The sequence below is a fragment of the Symphalangus syndactylus genome, chromosome 11, assembly GCF_028878055.3.
Source record: "Symphalangus syndactylus isolate Jambi chromosome 11, NHGRI_mSymSyn1-v2.1_pri, whole genome shotgun sequence".
NCBI classification, from domain to species: Eukaryota; Metazoa; Chordata; class Mammalia; order Primates; family Hylobatidae; genus Symphalangus; species Symphalangus syndactylus.
In genome coordinates this window covers 102,910,717-102,928,050 of record NC_072433.2, presented here as the reverse complement: position 1 = coordinate 102,928,050, position 17,334 = coordinate 102,910,717, and the positions used below count along the sequence as shown (strand labels likewise).

The window sequence follows — 17,334 nt, the reverse complement described above, 5'->3', positions numbered from 1 at the left end:
GAGATGGAGTCTCACTCTGTTACTCAGGCTGGAATGCAGTGGCACGATCTCAGCTCACTGCAGTCTCCACCTCTCCAGGTTCAAGCAATTCTCCTACCTCAGCCTCGGAGCAAGTAGCTGCACTTATAGGTGTGCGCTACCATGCCTGGCTAATTCTTGTATTTTTAGTAGAGATGAGGTTTCACCATGTTGGCCAGACTTATCTCGAACTCCTGACCTCAGGTGATCCGCCAGCCTCGGCCTCCCAAAGTGCTGAGATTACAGGCATGAGCCATGGCACCCAGCCCACACTTGAATTCTTAACGTCTGACTCTAGCAGAAGGAACCAAAACTTCCGTTTAGCAAAACAGGTGTGTAACGTCATATTTCTCACATATAACAGCTTGGAGCCACAATCGAATCTAACAATCTATCACAGCATGAAATGGAAATGTGCACTGTTAAAGGGCAGAGATGAATATATAAGTTGTTATATTTGAGGGAGATAAACGAGGAATGCAAATGCAGTGCAGTAGGATAAACTTGTTGGCAAATGGTTAAACATTTTTTAAACTGCCCAGTGTTAAACGATTACTGTTGGACTCAAACCTCAGCATCCTGCCAGCATATGGAATCGTTAGCTCAGTCACACCTCTAGATATTGATATTGTTTAATAAATTAAACTCAATATTTATTTTTTATTCATATTGGACATATACTTCTAAGAGATCTCTTAAAACATAAACAGCTGAGTAACAGATATTCCATCATTACTTTTATGCTAAAGGCAGAGATTCTTAAAACCTCTAGTTAGTGAAGGACTACATTTTAAGAGATAGAAGGAAACTCAGCAAGTCAACTAATCCCAACTGTATCCCAAGCTAGGAGATTATAAATAAATGCATTTAGCAAAGAGTTAGAGAGTTTTCTATGTTCAAGACTCAGTGTTGACTGCTAAGAATGACAAAAATATACCTAAAATCTGATAAGTTCCTTCAGGTATTCTATAGGATGGCTGCCACGAGGAATTATAGGCTGTGAACGAGAATACTGTGTCATAACAAAGATAAAAAATAAAACCCTAAAAACCAAGAGAAGCCTTTGAGCAAGATCAAAGGCTTCACAGAATGTTTAAGTGATGTTTGTGCTGGGCCTAGAACAAGGGGTTGAATTTGTACACGTGGCCATGGAAAGGAAGGACATTCCAGGCAGCAAGAATAGAATGACGCCCTACACAAACAGACACTTCCAACTAATGTTCCCTTACACAGTCTGCTCCTGCTATGTAGAAGTTCCTGGGGTTCTTCAAACAGGCACTCTCCTCAGGGTTTTGGCATCTGCTGCTCCTTCTACCTGGGATGCTCTTCCCCCAGGTATCTGCAAGGCTGCCTTTCTTACCTCCTTCAAGTCTTTGCTCAAATGCCACCTTCTCAGTGAGAACTTGCCAGACTACCCTATTTTAAACTGTCATCCTCTCACTCTCTAAGACGCTTACCTGCTTTATTTTTTTTCCACAGCACTTAATACTATCTGGCATGCTATAATATAGCCTACTGCTTAATAGCGCTATGTTTCTCACACAAGAGCCAAAGTTATCTGCTCATCTTCAGATTTTAAAACAGTGCCTGCACATGGTAGGCTAAATTAAATATCCGTTGACAAACTGATGGAATGAATGAATGAAAAAAAATAACTGCCCTCAAAAAAGTTATGGTCTAGTGGAGGAAGCAAATGTATAAACAAATAATCTTAAATTATTCCTGAAAGACAAAAAAAAAAACACTCGGCAAAACCCAACTTATAGAAACTTAATACATAGAAACAACTTCTCATACTCCACTTATACATGGCCAGTGGCCACCAGATTCTTCTTTTTATATCTTCTAGCTCTGTGCCCTCAGTGGCACTGTCACTCATACAATGGACAAAAATGCCACCAGGGCTGCCACTCCTGCCAAAACTGCCTCTTCCCACATTAACCGTCACTGCTACCTAGTAAGTGATGGTAAACAATACTTCTGTTCCCACTTTTGGACAAGGGAAAGACAGATTCCTGAGTTTCTAAATTAAATGCATTTTTCAGTAGATGGTTAAATTATACACTATACGAGTAGTATACACCGATTATATGGACTAGCCAGGAAATCCAGTATTTTGAATATTGCTTTAGATATGGAAAAATAATTTTTTGAATTGTTTTACTATTGCAACATACCGTTTTTACACTGCAAATGGATGACACTGGCAAAATGGTTACGACAAAGACTCCTTCAATAAAGGCTGATACTATATTTTAACAAACAGGTAAAGTTAATGGCATTTTTTTACATTCGGGAGGATCAACTAGAATTTAATCTGGATTAAAGAATGATGTAGAATTTTTAAACAGACCATTACTATTCAAGTTATACTAAATTAAAACCACACACGAGTAGCAGAAAATATTCTTTATAGCTAGCAAAAGCAAAACAAATGAAAAAAAAGAAGAAGAAGCTCAAGATTTCTCACTTCAACTAACACCTCCAGACTGCATTATCATTTTAGGCAAACTGACATTTTCACATTTACTTTGTAATGGCAAGATTGATTTCCATCTGGGACTTATCTGCATAAAAGTGTTACCCTTGGCACAATTTCAAAATTGAATTGAAAGCTCATTTCTTGCTATAAGCAAAGTGCCACAATACCACACAACAGTTATACCTCACATTAATCCTACCACTGGGAGTCCAATTTTATGTGTTTCAGCTAGTGAATTTTGCCCTCAGATAAGCACATAACTCTGTAAAACACTTCCTTGATCATCAACAAATCTCTACTACCTTATCTTTACTACCTTAATGCCTCCTGCACTTGTCCATACTAAACAGTATTTACACGTCTAAAAGAGAAGTTCTGCAAATGCTACTATTCTTCATAAATAGAAAAAAACTATAAATGAGGGCAAATTCCCATACGTGGAAAAATGCCAAACCAGAAGCTGAAATCATAACTTTTAGGTATAGAACCACAGTTCCAATCAGTCAACTACAAACGCCGCCGGTTACTTGAGAGTAAATAATTTGCAGCCAGCTGGTAAAAAGCCTGATAAAAATATTAGGTCCTCACATATCTTCCTTTTTAATAAGGAGACACCTGAAAGTCACACTGGGCAGTCTGTCACGTATCGAAACATACAGAAGAGACACTGTACAGAACATGCAGTTATCAAACGCAGGAAGCCAAAGTTCCTGCGCTATGAGAGGATTACAGTGAAAACCAGTAGCCCATCTGTTCAAAGAACAGAAAGAAGTCCACCTGGAAAAGCTAGGAGTCGGGGGAGGGGGGCGAGGAGAACGAGTTCCGCGCCGTCTTCCTCCTCCCGGGCCAACTGCAGCCGCGGGAGGCAGGAAGGCAGCCGCGTGGGGTGGGCTCTTGGGGCCGGGGCGCAGGGCTCTGGGACGCGGGTGGGCTGCGGCTGCCCGATCGGCGAGGGCCGGGCACCGGTAAATCTCCAGGGCCTCGCCCGCGCAGCCGGGAAAGCACGCAGCCCACCGACGGGCGGAGGAACCGCCCGGGCAAAGCCACGTCGGTGGCTAACCGCGCGGCAGGGAGGTGGGCACCCCGTCCACACCCACCGAGAGGCTGACGGCTGGTGAGGGCCAGGCGGCCGGGACGCGAGAAGGGCCGCAGCGCGCCGGAGGGGGTCCCTCTGAGAAAGCCGCGCTGGGCGCTGCCCGTCGCCAACGACTCCCCCTCGCCCGGATCAGCGGCAGCTGGATACTCACGTAGGGCTGGTAGAACTTGGAGAGCCGCGGCTTCCCGTGGTTGTTGAAGATTAGGATCGCCTTGATCATGGCTGTGCCGGGCCGACCAGGTGGGCACTGGGGGCCAGGGCGGGGGCGGGCGCGCGAGCCTCGCCTCGTAATCTCGCCTGCGATCCTTCCCCACCCGCCCCCTCCGGCACGCGCCCGCGCGCGCTCCCGAGCCGCCGGGCGGGGCCCACGGGGCGGGGAGGGGCCTAGGCGGGGCAGGTACTGAGGAAAGCGGAAACATTTCTAGGTCCGAGCCGGCGGCCTAAGGGGAGTGTGCGCATTCGACCGAACACGGACACGTTGTCCACCGCTCCTCTCCCGAGGTCTGTAGTCGCGGAGAAACCCATGTTGCGTTATTAACGTTCAGAGGTCTGCGACAGCTTCGATTTGAATGACTAGCCGGGAACACCAAGTTTCACTGTGGAATTGCGTCCTCCTACTCTGGCGCCTCCTTTGCGACGCTCCCTGGAGAAAAGCACGCCCACTGCACGCGGTCGGTCGCTACTTCCGCTCTCGAGTCTCTCCTAGCAAGATGGCGGAGGACCCGCAGTCCGTGTTGCAGCTTCCTCCCTCAAGTGCTGCTGGAGGGGAAGGACTTACGGAGGTCTCCCCAGAAACAACCACCCCGGAGCCCCCGTCTTCCGCTGCAGTTTCCCCGGGAACAGAGGAACCTGCTGGCGACACCAAGAAAAAAAGTAACTGAATTTTATTTCCGGGCAGAGAGGCGGGAGGTTCAGATTGCATCTGACTAGGGTTGGCGGCCAGTAAAGAAGCAAAACTTGGAGGAGCTCCTGTCCTAGACCTGCATTTTGACCAGTCATCAGAAGAAAAGAAGTGTACTTTTTTTATTTTTAAGGCCTTTAAGTTGAATGTTAAAATACCATCTCTGTCTATCGGTGTAGGGCCTGATACTTGACTGCCACACTTCTTTTTATACTGTATTTTTTGAGCTGGCCAGACTGCGAGCTCTTTGAAGGAGGAAGCTGTATGGGGGGTCTCGGTAATTCCAGGTACTCAACACAAGAGCTAATTATTTGAGTAATGTTTTAAGGTGGTAGGGATGGTCATTGGCAAAGCCTGGATTAGAATTCACGCCTTCCAACTTAACTCGCTTTTGCTTTTTTCCGCCTCCCACTTGATTGTGAATTCACTCCTTAAACCAAAAACCAAATTCTTACGCAAAATGAAGACTGCTAAGGGAAAGCCAAAGGCATAGATGTTACCTTTTTAAGAAACACATTTTGGAATCTTTGTGAGTTATTTCATTGCTTGAGCCGGCAATCCTCAACCCTTTATTGCTTGAGAATGTTTCCCTTAGTAAAAGAGATTGCTAAGGTTACGTGTACTAAAGCACTCTGTGTAGAGTTATAGTTGCCTATGAGAAAAGCAGCATAAAAGCATCCTCGATTCAGAGAGGCTGATTTTGACCTTAGACAAGTTTTCCCCATTCTGTCTTAAGATGACAGTGGTTTCTGGCCGGGCGCGGTGGCTCACACTTGTAATCCTAACATTTTGGGAGGCTGAGGTGGGTGGATCACCTGAGGTCAAGAGTTCGAGACCAGCCTGGCCAACATGGTGAGACTCCATCTCTACTAAAAATATAAAAGTTAGCTGGGCGTTGTGGCGCGCGCCTGTAATCCCAGCTTCTCGGGAGGCTGTGGCAGGAGAATCGCTTGAACCCGCGAGGCGGAGGTGGCAGTGAGCGGAGGTCGCGCCATTGCACACCAGCCTGGACAACAAGAGCGAAACTCCGCCTCGAAAAAACACATTGGTCTCATTGCCTTTTCTTCAACTTCTGCTGCTGCGGAGGATAATTCTCTCCCAAGACTGCCCCCCTTCCCCCTTTAAATCAGACTCCCATTTCCACGTGATGCACTATGAGTATTTCCATGGATAGCCACTAGAATCTTTCTTCAGAAGAATTCCGCAGGTTTTACAGGTTTTTGTTGCATTTTTTCTTCCAATTTACTATAGGCAAGAGCGGACTTTCAGAGATTCGTTTTAAGGTCTAACAGTCTTAGTCAAAACTTGTTACTTGACCCTGATGATAGCTGTGTAAAACAAAAGCTAAAAAAACAATGGCTTACAATCTAAATATTGCCCGAGGGCATATTTTCTTGGTCTGGACAGTATTTTTTTGCAAATTGAACTGTCATTTAAGGATGAGATTTTTATTTTCTGGCTCTTGTTAGCATTTGAGTTTGCCTCTCCAGTATAAAACTTAGTTTCTAACTATTCCTACCTTGAGGTTGTCATCATTTGTTGAGGATAATATGATGAAAGCAGCTTAGCTGTTTTGTATCCTCAGCCTTTGTTTTAATCTACAGAAGAATGATTGTTGAAACAGACCAAGGTTTTGGCACTGGCGGTATGTTAGGTTTCCTGGGGAGTAAGTGTTTCCCTAGTCGATTCTAATGTGTATCCGGGTTCAGAACTACAAGCAAATCACCTTTAAAATTAAAAAGAGAGGGCAGCTGTAATTAAATTATTTTCCTTCTCTAGTTTCTCATTGTCTTACACTTCTTCCTTGGTAGCATAACTCATGATATTTTCTGCTTCACTTTCTGGAAATGTTTAATTGCATTAATCGATTTATTGATAGCCCCAGGGGATTTGAGGGAGCAGTGAAGGGAGATATGAAAGATAGGCTAACTAAAATCCCACGTTATCTCCAAATCATTCCTATTCCCAAGATAACTGGACCTAGGATAATTAAGTAGTTCTTTACTAGGAAGATAAAGTGTGCATGCATCATGTGTTCTAGATGCCTTCATTCCAGGGGTAAACTTGAATAAAATGACCTCTGATCTTTTGGCCCCAACATTTAATACCAAAAGAATGGAGCAAGAAGGGTGTAATAGAATAGAGTTAACTTTAGGGGGCAGCAATACACTATTTTGCTTTCAATGTGTCTTGCTTTTTGACTAGATTTTTTTTTTTTTTTTTTTTTTTTTTTTTTTTGAGAGGTTGTCTCAGTCTGTCACCCAGGCTGGAATGCAGTGGCGCAATCTCGGCTCACTGCAACCTCCGCGTCCCAGGTTCAAGCGAGTCCCCTGTCTTAGCCTCCCAAGTAGCTGAGATTACAGGCATGCATCACCACGCCTGGCTAATTTTTTTTATTTTTAGTAGAGACGGGGTTTCACCATGTTGGCCAGGGTGATCTTGAACAAGAAGTTGGAAGGGGACTGGGCCCTCTTGAACTCCTGACCTCAAGTGATCCTACTGCCTTGGCCTCTCAAAGTGCTGAGATGACTGGCGTAAGCCACCACGCCCGGCCAGATGTATGTTTGTTTTGTTTTAGCAAATAACTTTATGTCTGAGAGACAGATTCATAGGGTTTGGGTTTGCATATCTGTGTTTTGGGTCGTTGAAACCTTAAGATTTCTCTTTCTGCAACTTCTTTTTGGCCTTTGGTTGTTCTATTATTGTTAATAACTTATTGCTTTCCTTTATTAAGTTTATTACAGAAAATTTGGTAGTTACAGACAGCATAAGTAAAACCAAGTAATCATTGCCTATAGTGTCACTACTGAGAAATAACATTTTGGTGCATATTCTTCCATATTTATGTGAATGTGTTTGTGATGGTTTTTAATGAATTTGAGATATTATACATGCTGTTGGAGAGATTAAATATCCACATATATACCCAGCAAGTGGCAGAGCCAGGATTCGAACCCCAGGCAGTTTAAAGTGTATGCTGCTTAACTACATTCTATTTAATCAGTCACCTGCAAATACCCTTTTTGGATATTTAGCTTTACCAGTGTTTCATATAAAAATAAATGCTTAAATAGAGGTGAAATCTTTTTAAGTAAATTTTTACACATCTCATTTTCTTACACTAGATTCCTAGAAGTATTATGGAATCAAAGTATACCTTTATTGGGATCTGTATTACCATATTGCATTCTACAAAGGGTATACCATTTTACATTCTCAAAAGTAGTATCATCTACACTGGTAATTATTCTAATTTTAACTAGTTTGGTGGGTGGAAAGGGACATGACATTATTTTACTTTGCTTTTTGTGAACTTAAATATTGTTTGTGTATTGATCATTTGTATTTCCTCTCTTTGGAATTGCCTGTTAAGATAAAATGTATTTTAAAAAGTAGTCCTGTTGGGAGAACTTCGTAAGATCAAGAAAAAAAATGATGGAAAAGAATCTAACATTTTTACACCTCTCACATATCTTCAGTATCATAAATACATAAGATGGATGTAGATTAAATATTTCTGGTTTCTAAGTCTTTTATATTCCATTCTCTTTAGATGTTTCAGCGTAATTGTGAGTAAATTTTATTCTTCTTTTACAGTTGACATTTTGCTAAAGGCTGTGGGAGATACTCCTATTATGAAAACAAAGAAGTGGGCAGTAGAGCGAACACGAACCATCCAAGGACTCATTGACTTCATCAAAAAGTTTCTTAAACTCATGGCCTCAGAACAGTTGGTATGAAACCAATGGTGAAGTTTTCCTACAAAAATTTGCAGTAGTTCCTAGGCAACAGTGAATTAACTGTTGTTTGTAGAAATGCATGTGGAGCCACATATGTTGCTTTTGTTATGCCCTTTTATCCCTTTATTTTTTTTTTTATTCTTTTTTTTTTTTTTTTTTTTTTTTTTCTGAGACAGTCTCACTGTGTTGCCCAGGCTGGAGTGCAGTGACTCACTGCAACCTTCTCCTCCTGGTTCAAGCGATTCTCCTGCCTCAGCCACCCTAGTAGCCAGGATTACAGGAGTGCACCACCAAGCCTGGCTAATTTTTGTGTTTTTAGTAGAGACGGGGCCACCTCAGAAGTGCTAGAATTACATGAGTGTGCCACTGTGCCCTGCCTTATCTCTTGTTAGTGGAGTTTATGTACTTTATCAAAGGATTCTCTGGGGAATTCTGAAATGAAATGTTTTAGATTTGTTTTACAATGTGAACCAGTTTATTTATTTTTTGCCTCCTGTATTGTTTTCCTCAGAAAGTCACTGAATACCCATGCAGAAAATCTATCATAGAGCATTGCAATATCTGTACATTACTACAGAAGTTTTGGATTTTTTCAGTTTGTTTTGATAGCAGTTACTTTTTTCCTATTTTTCTTGAGGTAAGCAATGTATCTTTGCCATATATTGTGAAAGAACGAAAATATTTCATGTTACAGTACACATTAAGCACTTCACGATGGCATTTGTAGTAGAGGTTAATTCTTTAAATGCCACTGCATTTTAATTTGGCATTTGACTACAGAAATTTAAATGTCTACATGTATTTGGCACATTAAGTGTTTTATGTATATACATAATTATATATATGTCAGACACCTTTATCTGCAAGTAGATCACAATCTTGGATAGTGTTAACTGAGATAGCATGAGTGGATAGGTAGTTGAAGAATCGCTAAGTATTTTTTAAATAAAATCAGGAATTTTTGTGTAGGGGCGCTAGGGGGAAATATTTGCTTCTGAACAGGCATGTGTGTGGGTAAAACAAGTGAACTATCATTAAAGCAGGACATGTTGGAATTTCTTTTTGTCAGGGAGGAGCAAAAACTGACTCCAAAGAGTTTGGCTGCAAGTGCTTTCATAAAAGTGAAGTTAAATGGAAAAGTCAGGGGAATGAGGACATAGACTTGAGAGAAATGAGCAGAGGCTATATCTTTGCTAAAGACGCAACATGAAGAGTTGGTAAAATAAGAGTACTGAGTAATTTAATGCATTAGTTTAGAAATACATGGAGATTTAAGAAAAATGAAATGATACTGTGTTCTATGTTAAGAGTCTTGAAATTTAGTATTGCCTGTATTCATTCAGTAACCTGAAAGGACTTGATTGATACCAATACATAGTAGGTTGAACCATTTAAAATTGCGATCATTCAACCATTTTACCCTATGAAAACAATTTCATAAGGGTTAAATTAAAGCCTCTGTAGTGAATACGATTATCCTTTCCCATTTAAGCAATAGGAAACATAAGAATTATTTTGTCATTTTCCTAGATTAAACTAAAACTGATATCTCCGGAATTTTATCTAGCAAAATGGACGTTAAAGGAAAAAAAGTAATGCTAGGAATTCTGGGAAGATAGTGGTATCAGAAGGTATACGTGAATCTCTCTGAATTCTCACAAAACTTAGTCAACTAGATAGCAAAACCAAAAACCCCTGAATAGTATTTGTAACAAAACTAGGTGATAAGGTATCCCCATGAGCCCCAAAACGCATGTTGGTGGGGACAAACCACCAGCAACCACAGGACCTGCATGGTATCAGCATCTGTGCTGAAAGAAGCAGTAAGAAACAGGGTTGGCATGAGAAAAGAAGAACCTCAAAAGCGCTAATAGATCCTGACTGGGAAGCAAAGTGAGCCAATTTAAGAATAGAAGCTGACTAAGGAGTTTTGCCCTCTCCTGTAGCACGTGATGACATTACATTTGCACTAAGGACTTGGAAGGGCTCAAGCAATTCCAAAGTGGACCCAGGAGGGCTCCAGGACCCCATACTGAGGAGAAATTTCAGGAAGTGAAATGAAAATTGAAAAGGGTAGGGATGTGAGAAAGGAAGGAAAGAGAAAGACCAGATCAAAATGGAGGGGAACAGAGCCTGGAAAGCTCAAAGCCAGGCCTCCATTGTTTTGAATAGTATACAAAAAACAACGGGGAGCTCTGTGAAGTTAGAAAAACTACCCTAATTCACCTCATTCTAAAAGTTGAGGAAAACTGATTTCACATAAAAACAATAACAGGAATAACAAGGTCAAATTCCGTACAGTGTTACAAGAAAAAAGAGATGTGGAAAAGAACAACATCCCTAGAGATGACAAAATCCAGCCAGAAAAATACACCTATAAGACAAGTCGAAAACTGTAACCTTGTATTTCAAAATGAGCTAAAAACAAGAAAATGGTATAAGACATGAAAGAATAACAATCAGCATTAGTAAAACTAAGAAATGAAGCTCAGGAAAAGAATTAGAAATAAAAGAAAATTATTTCAGAAATGGAGTCTAAAGTAGGAGGAACATAAACAACGGATAATGTGTTAAGAAAAATAGAAGATGAAAAATATTTAAAAAGTGAGTCAACCTTTGGGCAAGAGTCTGTGAAGAAGAAAACCAGAGCAAGGGAACAGAAAAAATACTGTAAAAATGTCATTTAAGATAAGAGATTTGAAACTACAGATTGAAAAAACATCCCAAGTACCTGAGAGTATCAACCCAGGATAATGAACACCAGGGTGCATTCTGTTAAAATTACTGGACTTGAAATCATTTGGAAATGTAGGGGATGGGAAAGAGGGCATGACTTAGAAAATTAGGCTGTCATCAAACTTTGACAGCAAAGATGCTTAAGGAAAAAGTGTGAAATAAGGCTTTCATATCCTGCATAACTGACTTAATCGGGGCACAGACTATTAGCAGAAAATGATATTCCAAGGAACCATGAGGAATCCACTAGACAGCTTTATAACCAGAATGACTAGACATCAGTTTTAAGACTGCTGATTTAAAAGCCAAAAGAAAAAAAAGCTGACTTAAAGGCAAAGTAATAAAACTAATTTTGTCTGCCCAAGTTCTTTTAGTTTGGAAATAATACTTTCATGGAATTTTACTTTCACAAACCTGGAGTAACTACATCTACTTTAAAGTAACAAATTATAAGCCACTTAGCGATTCTACGGTGGAATTGATGATGTTAACCTGTTACTTATATAGAGCTTTATAGTATACAAACAGATTTATGGCTTTCTCTCTTTTAAACTAACTGAATTGTTTTTTAAAATTTCCATTTAACACCTGTTACAAAATCACATTGAATTCCTTTGGTTGGTTCTCTGCTCCGCCTAGTCTGCTGTTTTCTGTGAACACAACACCGTCTTACTCTTTGTCTCCTTTGCCTACAAAGTCCTAATTACTGCTTTCTTCACCTGGTTAAATCCTGCTTATTTCTTATTTCCCACAAAGCCATCATTGACCTTTTTGCTAGGCTACGCTAGTGTACATTTCTGTACGCTACATACTTCATTAGATGTACTTTTCTCACCTGTATTTATTCATGTGTCTGCCTCTCCTATAGATTATAAGCTCATTGAGGGAAGAGATCACATTAATCTTCATAGTTCCATGTACAATTCTCAGCACATCATAGACACTGATAAAATAAACTAAGCTGTTATTGAGAGCCCGTCCCCTCATTTATAATGTACAAGAGTAAAATCTGGATTGCTCATAAATTGTCAGGCACTGAACACAAATTATATCTGTATTACAAAAAATTCACATTATAATGCACATTGTTTTCTGTTACAGTTCTGAAATTTTTGTGCCAAAACTCTACTCAGCCGTAACCACGAATTGATATTTCAGCATGAACTATTTAAAGATAATTTAACAATAACGTCTATTGAATACATATACCAGGCACTGAAACTTAGTGTATTATCTCATTTTGTCTTTCCTAACAGACCCAAGAGGTATAGGTCCTATTATTTTCCATATCTTACAAATAAAGAGGATAAGAGATTATTTGTATTTAAAGCCAGGATTCAAACCCAGATTATCTCAGAGCCTATACACTTAATCACCACACTATATTGGCTAAGAGAGATGAAAGCAGTATTGATGGTTCATGGTTGGTGATCAAAATAGTTATCTGTCAACCAACTATTCTGATACTTTTTTTTTTAAATACTAAGTTTAATCCAGGACATTTTAGTCCCAAATTTGGATATGAAAGGAAAACTAAATATGTTACCTGCAAATAAAGTTTTGTTTTCCAAAAAGAAAATTATTAGAAGGCACCTCGACATTGTGACTTTAAGTACTAGAAATATTTTAGTAAAAACAGACTAAACTGAAACACTGAGCAGTGAATCTTTTAAAGAGCAAGGTTATAAGGTTTTAATTATGTTACTTTTTTTCCTGCTTCATTTGCCTGTAAGTGACTTTATTAAAAAACCTAAGTATATATGTCATACATTTACCCAAGGAAAGTGCACAAACTACCTTGAATATTAGACATACTGATTTTTGGCTGTGTGCATGTGTAATTATCTTAGGAGAAATTCTTTGTGGGTAAGTGGGGACATTTTTACCATAATGTAATTTCTTGAATAGCCAGCTCTTTAAAAGCTATTTGTAAAAAATGTTTAAGTTTCTTAGTCGTAAAAAGTTAGGAACCACTGTTCTAGGAACTGAAATTGTGTTATTTTTATCCTCTGGAGGAAAAATGAGATCTTCATAAAGATCTCTTTAAATTGACTATTTAGAAAAGTTAGGAGTTCAGAGAAGCTTTCTTCAGTTGTGAAAACAATACAAAATAGCTAGCTGATTGGAATGCAGAAAAATGCAGATTAATCAGGATACCATTAAACATCTCTGTTTTTCCTTCCTTCCTTGTAGTTTATTTATGTGAATCAGTCCTTTGCTCCTTCCCCAGACCAAGAAGTTGGAACTCTCTATGAGGTAAAAAAAAAAAAAAAAAAAGAAATTACTGCTTTTTTTCCTTAATGGAGTATGCACATGTGTATAATATGTATATTGTGTAGTATTGTTAATTCACATTTTTATTTCAAGAGACGGCATGCCATTCTTAATTCTGTGGGGTAGAAAAGATGACTTTCTTGTTCTGTTATCTAACATCTTGATCATAGTAAGATATTAGTAAATTATACAACGATTGAAGAACCAAGGAATAAATTACATTTCAAAGTCATCTTCGTAATTCTCAGAAAATAAGGCTTTTTCTTTATCTACATTTGATTTCTTCTACGTTGTTCTTAGAATCTGTTATCCAAATCTGCCTACCAGAAATTGAAAAAGCAGCATAAGAATGACTTTGTTAAACATCTTACAGGGTCATTGCAATAGTCATTAGAGTACACATACTAGCACCACTACTAGAAAACAGCTGAAATTACATACATTGTGGTTGGACATTTAGAGAAAGGACAAGATTAAAATACATAAGCTCATTCATGCCTAAGATGCTTAAAGGGCAGATTTTATTAAACACTTGGGATTATTATGTGTGTGATAGAAACAGGCATCCTTTGAAAGAGATAGCCTGGAACATAGGTAACTTAATATATGTGTGTGGATATTTCTGATACATGTGGCATTTATTTTCTTAGTTTCATCTAAGAATAATAAAGATTGAGTTTGATTTATTGCCTTTTTTTTTTTTGTAGTGTTTTGGCAGTGATGGTAAACTGGTTTTACATTACTGCAAGTCTCAGGCATGGGGATGAACCACAAAGAAAATCAACTTGCTACATAAAATGGATTTTCACAGAAGAGACAGCTCTGAAAAGTTTTGATGCTTGTGGCAAGAGACTTAACAGATGTGATCTATTCAGTATGTGTCTACTCTATGTTTATGCATAAGAAAACATCCATAGCATGAATGGACTCAGAAAAATGTGATTTGTATTAATACACCAGTCATCATAAAAGATGGTCATTATAGTACACCCATTGCTCCTACTTGTTACTGTTAGTGCTGCAGATCTGCCGCCAAGGTTGAAAAGGAGACTAAGACTGTATAAACATCTTCATTGCCAGTTCTCAAAATGACTGAAATGGTTTTCATGGTAAAAGTTAGTATACTAAAGGGTTCCTTTTTTTTTAATGTTTACATTTATGTCTGTGTTTACCTTCTTAGTCACATTGACCTGCTGGCTGAATACCTCAAATAGTCCAGTAGGAGGGCAGCCCACCAGGCAGAAAAGGTTAGGCACTTTGGTTTCACATCTTTGCTGGGGAATAATAGGGGAAATGGCTGTTTTTGCTAATTTTTACCTAATATCTAGCCAGGAGAGCAAGCACATTGGACAGACTGAAAGACTGTAATTTTACACAATACACATGGCTTATTTTATTGGGATACAGAAAAATATAAATTCTGGACAAATAAGTCTATACCTGTTTTCAGTCCTATCATTTAAGGATTCTTGAGTCCCAGTCACATAACTGTGGTGTTACTCTGTCATTTATATAGTGTCAAAAGCACTTGATGAGTAAACCCAGTAACATCTTTTTGAGTGTTTCATAATGCATTTTCCAACTTGAAAACACTCAATAATTGAAAAATAGCCTTATTGTGTATTTTATGCCATGACTAAAAGTGCCATTTTTACTGATGCTATTAGACTGATAATTTCTTGAAGTGAGATTTAACCTTTTTTTTCTCTTCAGTATTATATTTATAATGCCATATTTTTAGAAAGCATTCCAGATCAGACTTGGTGGCTTACACCTGTAATCCCAGCACTTTGGAAGGCCGAGGTGTGGGGATTGCGTGAAGCCACAAGTGTGAGACCAGCCTGGGTAACAAGGCAAGATCCTCAACTCCACAAAAAAATAAAAATTAAAAAAATTATTAGGCTGCAGAGGCAAGAGGATCCCCTGAGCTCAGAAGTTCAAGGGTATAGTGAGTCATGATTATACCACTGCATTCCTGTTGGGCAACAGAGTGAGACCCCATCTCAAAAAAAAAAAAAAGGCATTCTAGTAAATCGAATGTAATGTGAATGGAATTTCAAAACAGGATCTAAGATGGTATGTAGTAGAATTCCAAGTAATATCAAGTAATATCATTTTAAAGTTAAATAAGTTGAGTGTGTGAAAGGTCTGTTCTGTAGTTTTGTCCAGTTCAGTTTACTGAAGGAATATATTTAATTATATTTATATATTTAACAAAAATATGTTGAATTTTTGTATTGTTTGCCACTGAAGTTTCAGATGATAGACCTCAAAAATCGAAAATACTGGTTGAATTTGTAGCATCCATTTAATTATTCTTTTTGACCTAAATAACTTAATAGTTTATTAAATCTAAGGTTAGCTAAATATGTGGCTAACCTTATTTGTTTTCTTTCCTAACAACTCTGAAGAATACATAGGACTTTGCCCTTTTTTTTTTTTTTTTTTTTTTTAAGAGACAGAGTTTCGGTCTTGTTGCCCAGGCTGGACTGTAATGGCGCAATCTCGGCTCATTGCAACCTCTGCCTCCCGGGTTCAAGTGATTCTCCTGCCTCAGCCTCCTGAGTAGCTGGGATTACAGGCACCTGCCACCACGCCCGCCTAATTTTTTGTTATTTTTAGTGGAAACAGGGTTTCACCATTTTGGCCAGGCTGGTCTTGAACTCCTGACTGACCTCAGGTGATCCACCCGCCTTGGCCTCCCAAAGTGCTGGAATTATAGGTGTGAGCCACCGTGCCGGGCCTGGACTTTGTACTTTTTCAAATCATATTTAATTATTTCTTGGTCTTTACTCAAAAGAATCATTCTGCGCTAAATTTGCAACATTAAACAATAATTAAGCCTGGATCTGATAAGTTATTGGGTGACTAGAACCTACAACACAATTTATTTTTAATTTAAACTCTCAAATCTGATTAAACTTGGGGGAAAAACTGAACATTCAGGTGATATTTTAAATTTTCTTTATGACTAAGTAGATGTCAATAATGTCATGCTTCATCTTACCGTGCATAGATGACCCATGGCACACAAAGTATATGTATAATATTACAGTATTATACTTCCATCTTTAGAAGTATGCCAAAGACTTCATAATGAATTCACCATATTTAAGGAATAAGGCAAATTAATGTTTTATCTGAAATCAAAATGAGATTGGATAATTCCTGGAATCTGATTTCTGTAAGTTTCTGTCCTAAAGGGACCTTAAATATCTATAGAAGTACAGTGTAATTCTCAGATTATATGACATTAGTCAACCAATTTAGTTGTAACACAAAGTGGGAAAGCCTTAGGTGTTGAAGGAGTGTGAAAATAAAAATCTCTTTTCATGCAGTTTCTGCTTCATTTTCCAAGGATTATAATATGCTGAGTAAACTTTTGGCACTAAGGAAGCCAGCTACAGGCCATATAATGAAAACTATTCAGAAAACAGTTCAGCAAATATTACTATTTGAATACAGTTCAAATTGTATTTATATAAATACTGTTTGCCTACGTTATTTAACCCAAACTGGATTATTCACTATTGTTTGAAGATGCCTTGTGTTTTCTGTTTTCTACTTCTGCTCTTGCAGTTTACTTACACCTTCACCCTTTCAAATCCTAACTCTTCTTCAAGTCCTGATTCAGATTTTAACTTTTTAAAGGCTGTCTGAATCATTCAAGGAGAAGATACCCTTTCTCTCATAAAAACACTTAGAGCAAACTACCACTATTACCGCACTTACTGCATACTGCCTCAGAGCCATGTGTCCAGTTATTCTGGTTTTTATCTGGTACCCACACACACATAATACTTAGTACATCTACTTATACATAAATAATTAGTAATGTAACGCATCGAGTGAATGAAATTGTGATTAGCAAAGTATGACAGCTGAAAACAAAGGACATTTTATATAGTTTAAGTTTTTGTACAGCAGAAGGTAATGGAAAATATTTGCAACATATGACAGTGTTTTTATGTCTTAAATATATGAAGAATTCATTTCAATTGGTAAGAAAAGACCAACTGAAAAATAGGAAAAACATACAAATTTCGATTCACAAAAAGATACAAATGGCCAATAAAACGTGAAACAC

At 38.6% G+C, this 17,334-nt stretch overlaps 2 protein-coding genes across 11 annotated transcripts in view; one reads left to right on the top strand and one right to left on the bottom strand.

The window, feature by feature from the left end:
- Positions 1-3,993, bottom strand: part of AP3S1 (adaptor related protein complex 3 subunit sigma 1) — a 69,403-nt gene extending 65,410 nt beyond the window's left edge. For 4 of the 10 annotated variants that reach the window (XM_055298685.2, XM_055298680.2, XM_055298687.2 and 1 more), the window contains exon 1: positions 3,748-3,960. In XM_055298685.2, coding sequence (XP_055154660.1) covers positions 3,748-3,816 — 69 coding nt within the window. In that variant the 5' untranslated portion in view covers positions 3,817-3,960. Of the gene's footprint in view, positions 1-3,597 lie in introns of all 10 variants that reach the window. The other 6 variants (XM_055298676.2, XM_055298681.2, XM_055298682.2 and 3 more) reach the window with 4 other exon arrangements.
- Positions 3,994-4,067: 74 nt separating this feature from the next.
- Positions 4,068-16,584, top strand: ATG12 (autophagy related 12). The gene is made up of 4 exons (XM_055298692.2): positions 4,068-4,469; positions 8,095-8,231; positions 13,167-13,229; positions 13,955-16,584. Exons 1-4 carry the CDS (start codon positions 4,166-4,168, stop codon positions 14,012-14,014), a joined length of 564 nt encoding a protein of 187 aa, XP_055154667.1. The 5' UTR covers positions 4,068-4,165; the 3' UTR covers positions 14,015-16,584.
- The last annotated feature ends 750 nt before the right edge of the window (positions 16,585-17,334 follow it).

What these genes read in the sequence shown, in the direction of transcription:
- ATG12 (XM_055298692.2), top strand. Translation starts at nt 4,166, where the DNA reads ATGACTAGCCGGGAACACCAAGTTTCACTGTGGAATTGCGTCCTCCTA. An exon ending in TGGCGACACCAAGAAAAAAA is followed by an intron (nt 4,470 to 8,094) that starts GTAACTGAATTT and finishes CTTCTTTTACAG; the next exon opens with TTGACATTTTGCTAAAGGCT. An exon ending in TCATGGCCTCAGAACAGTTG is followed by an intron (nt 8,232 to 13,166) that starts GTATGAAACCAA and finishes CCTTCCTTGTAG; the next exon opens with TTTATTTATGTGAATCAGTC.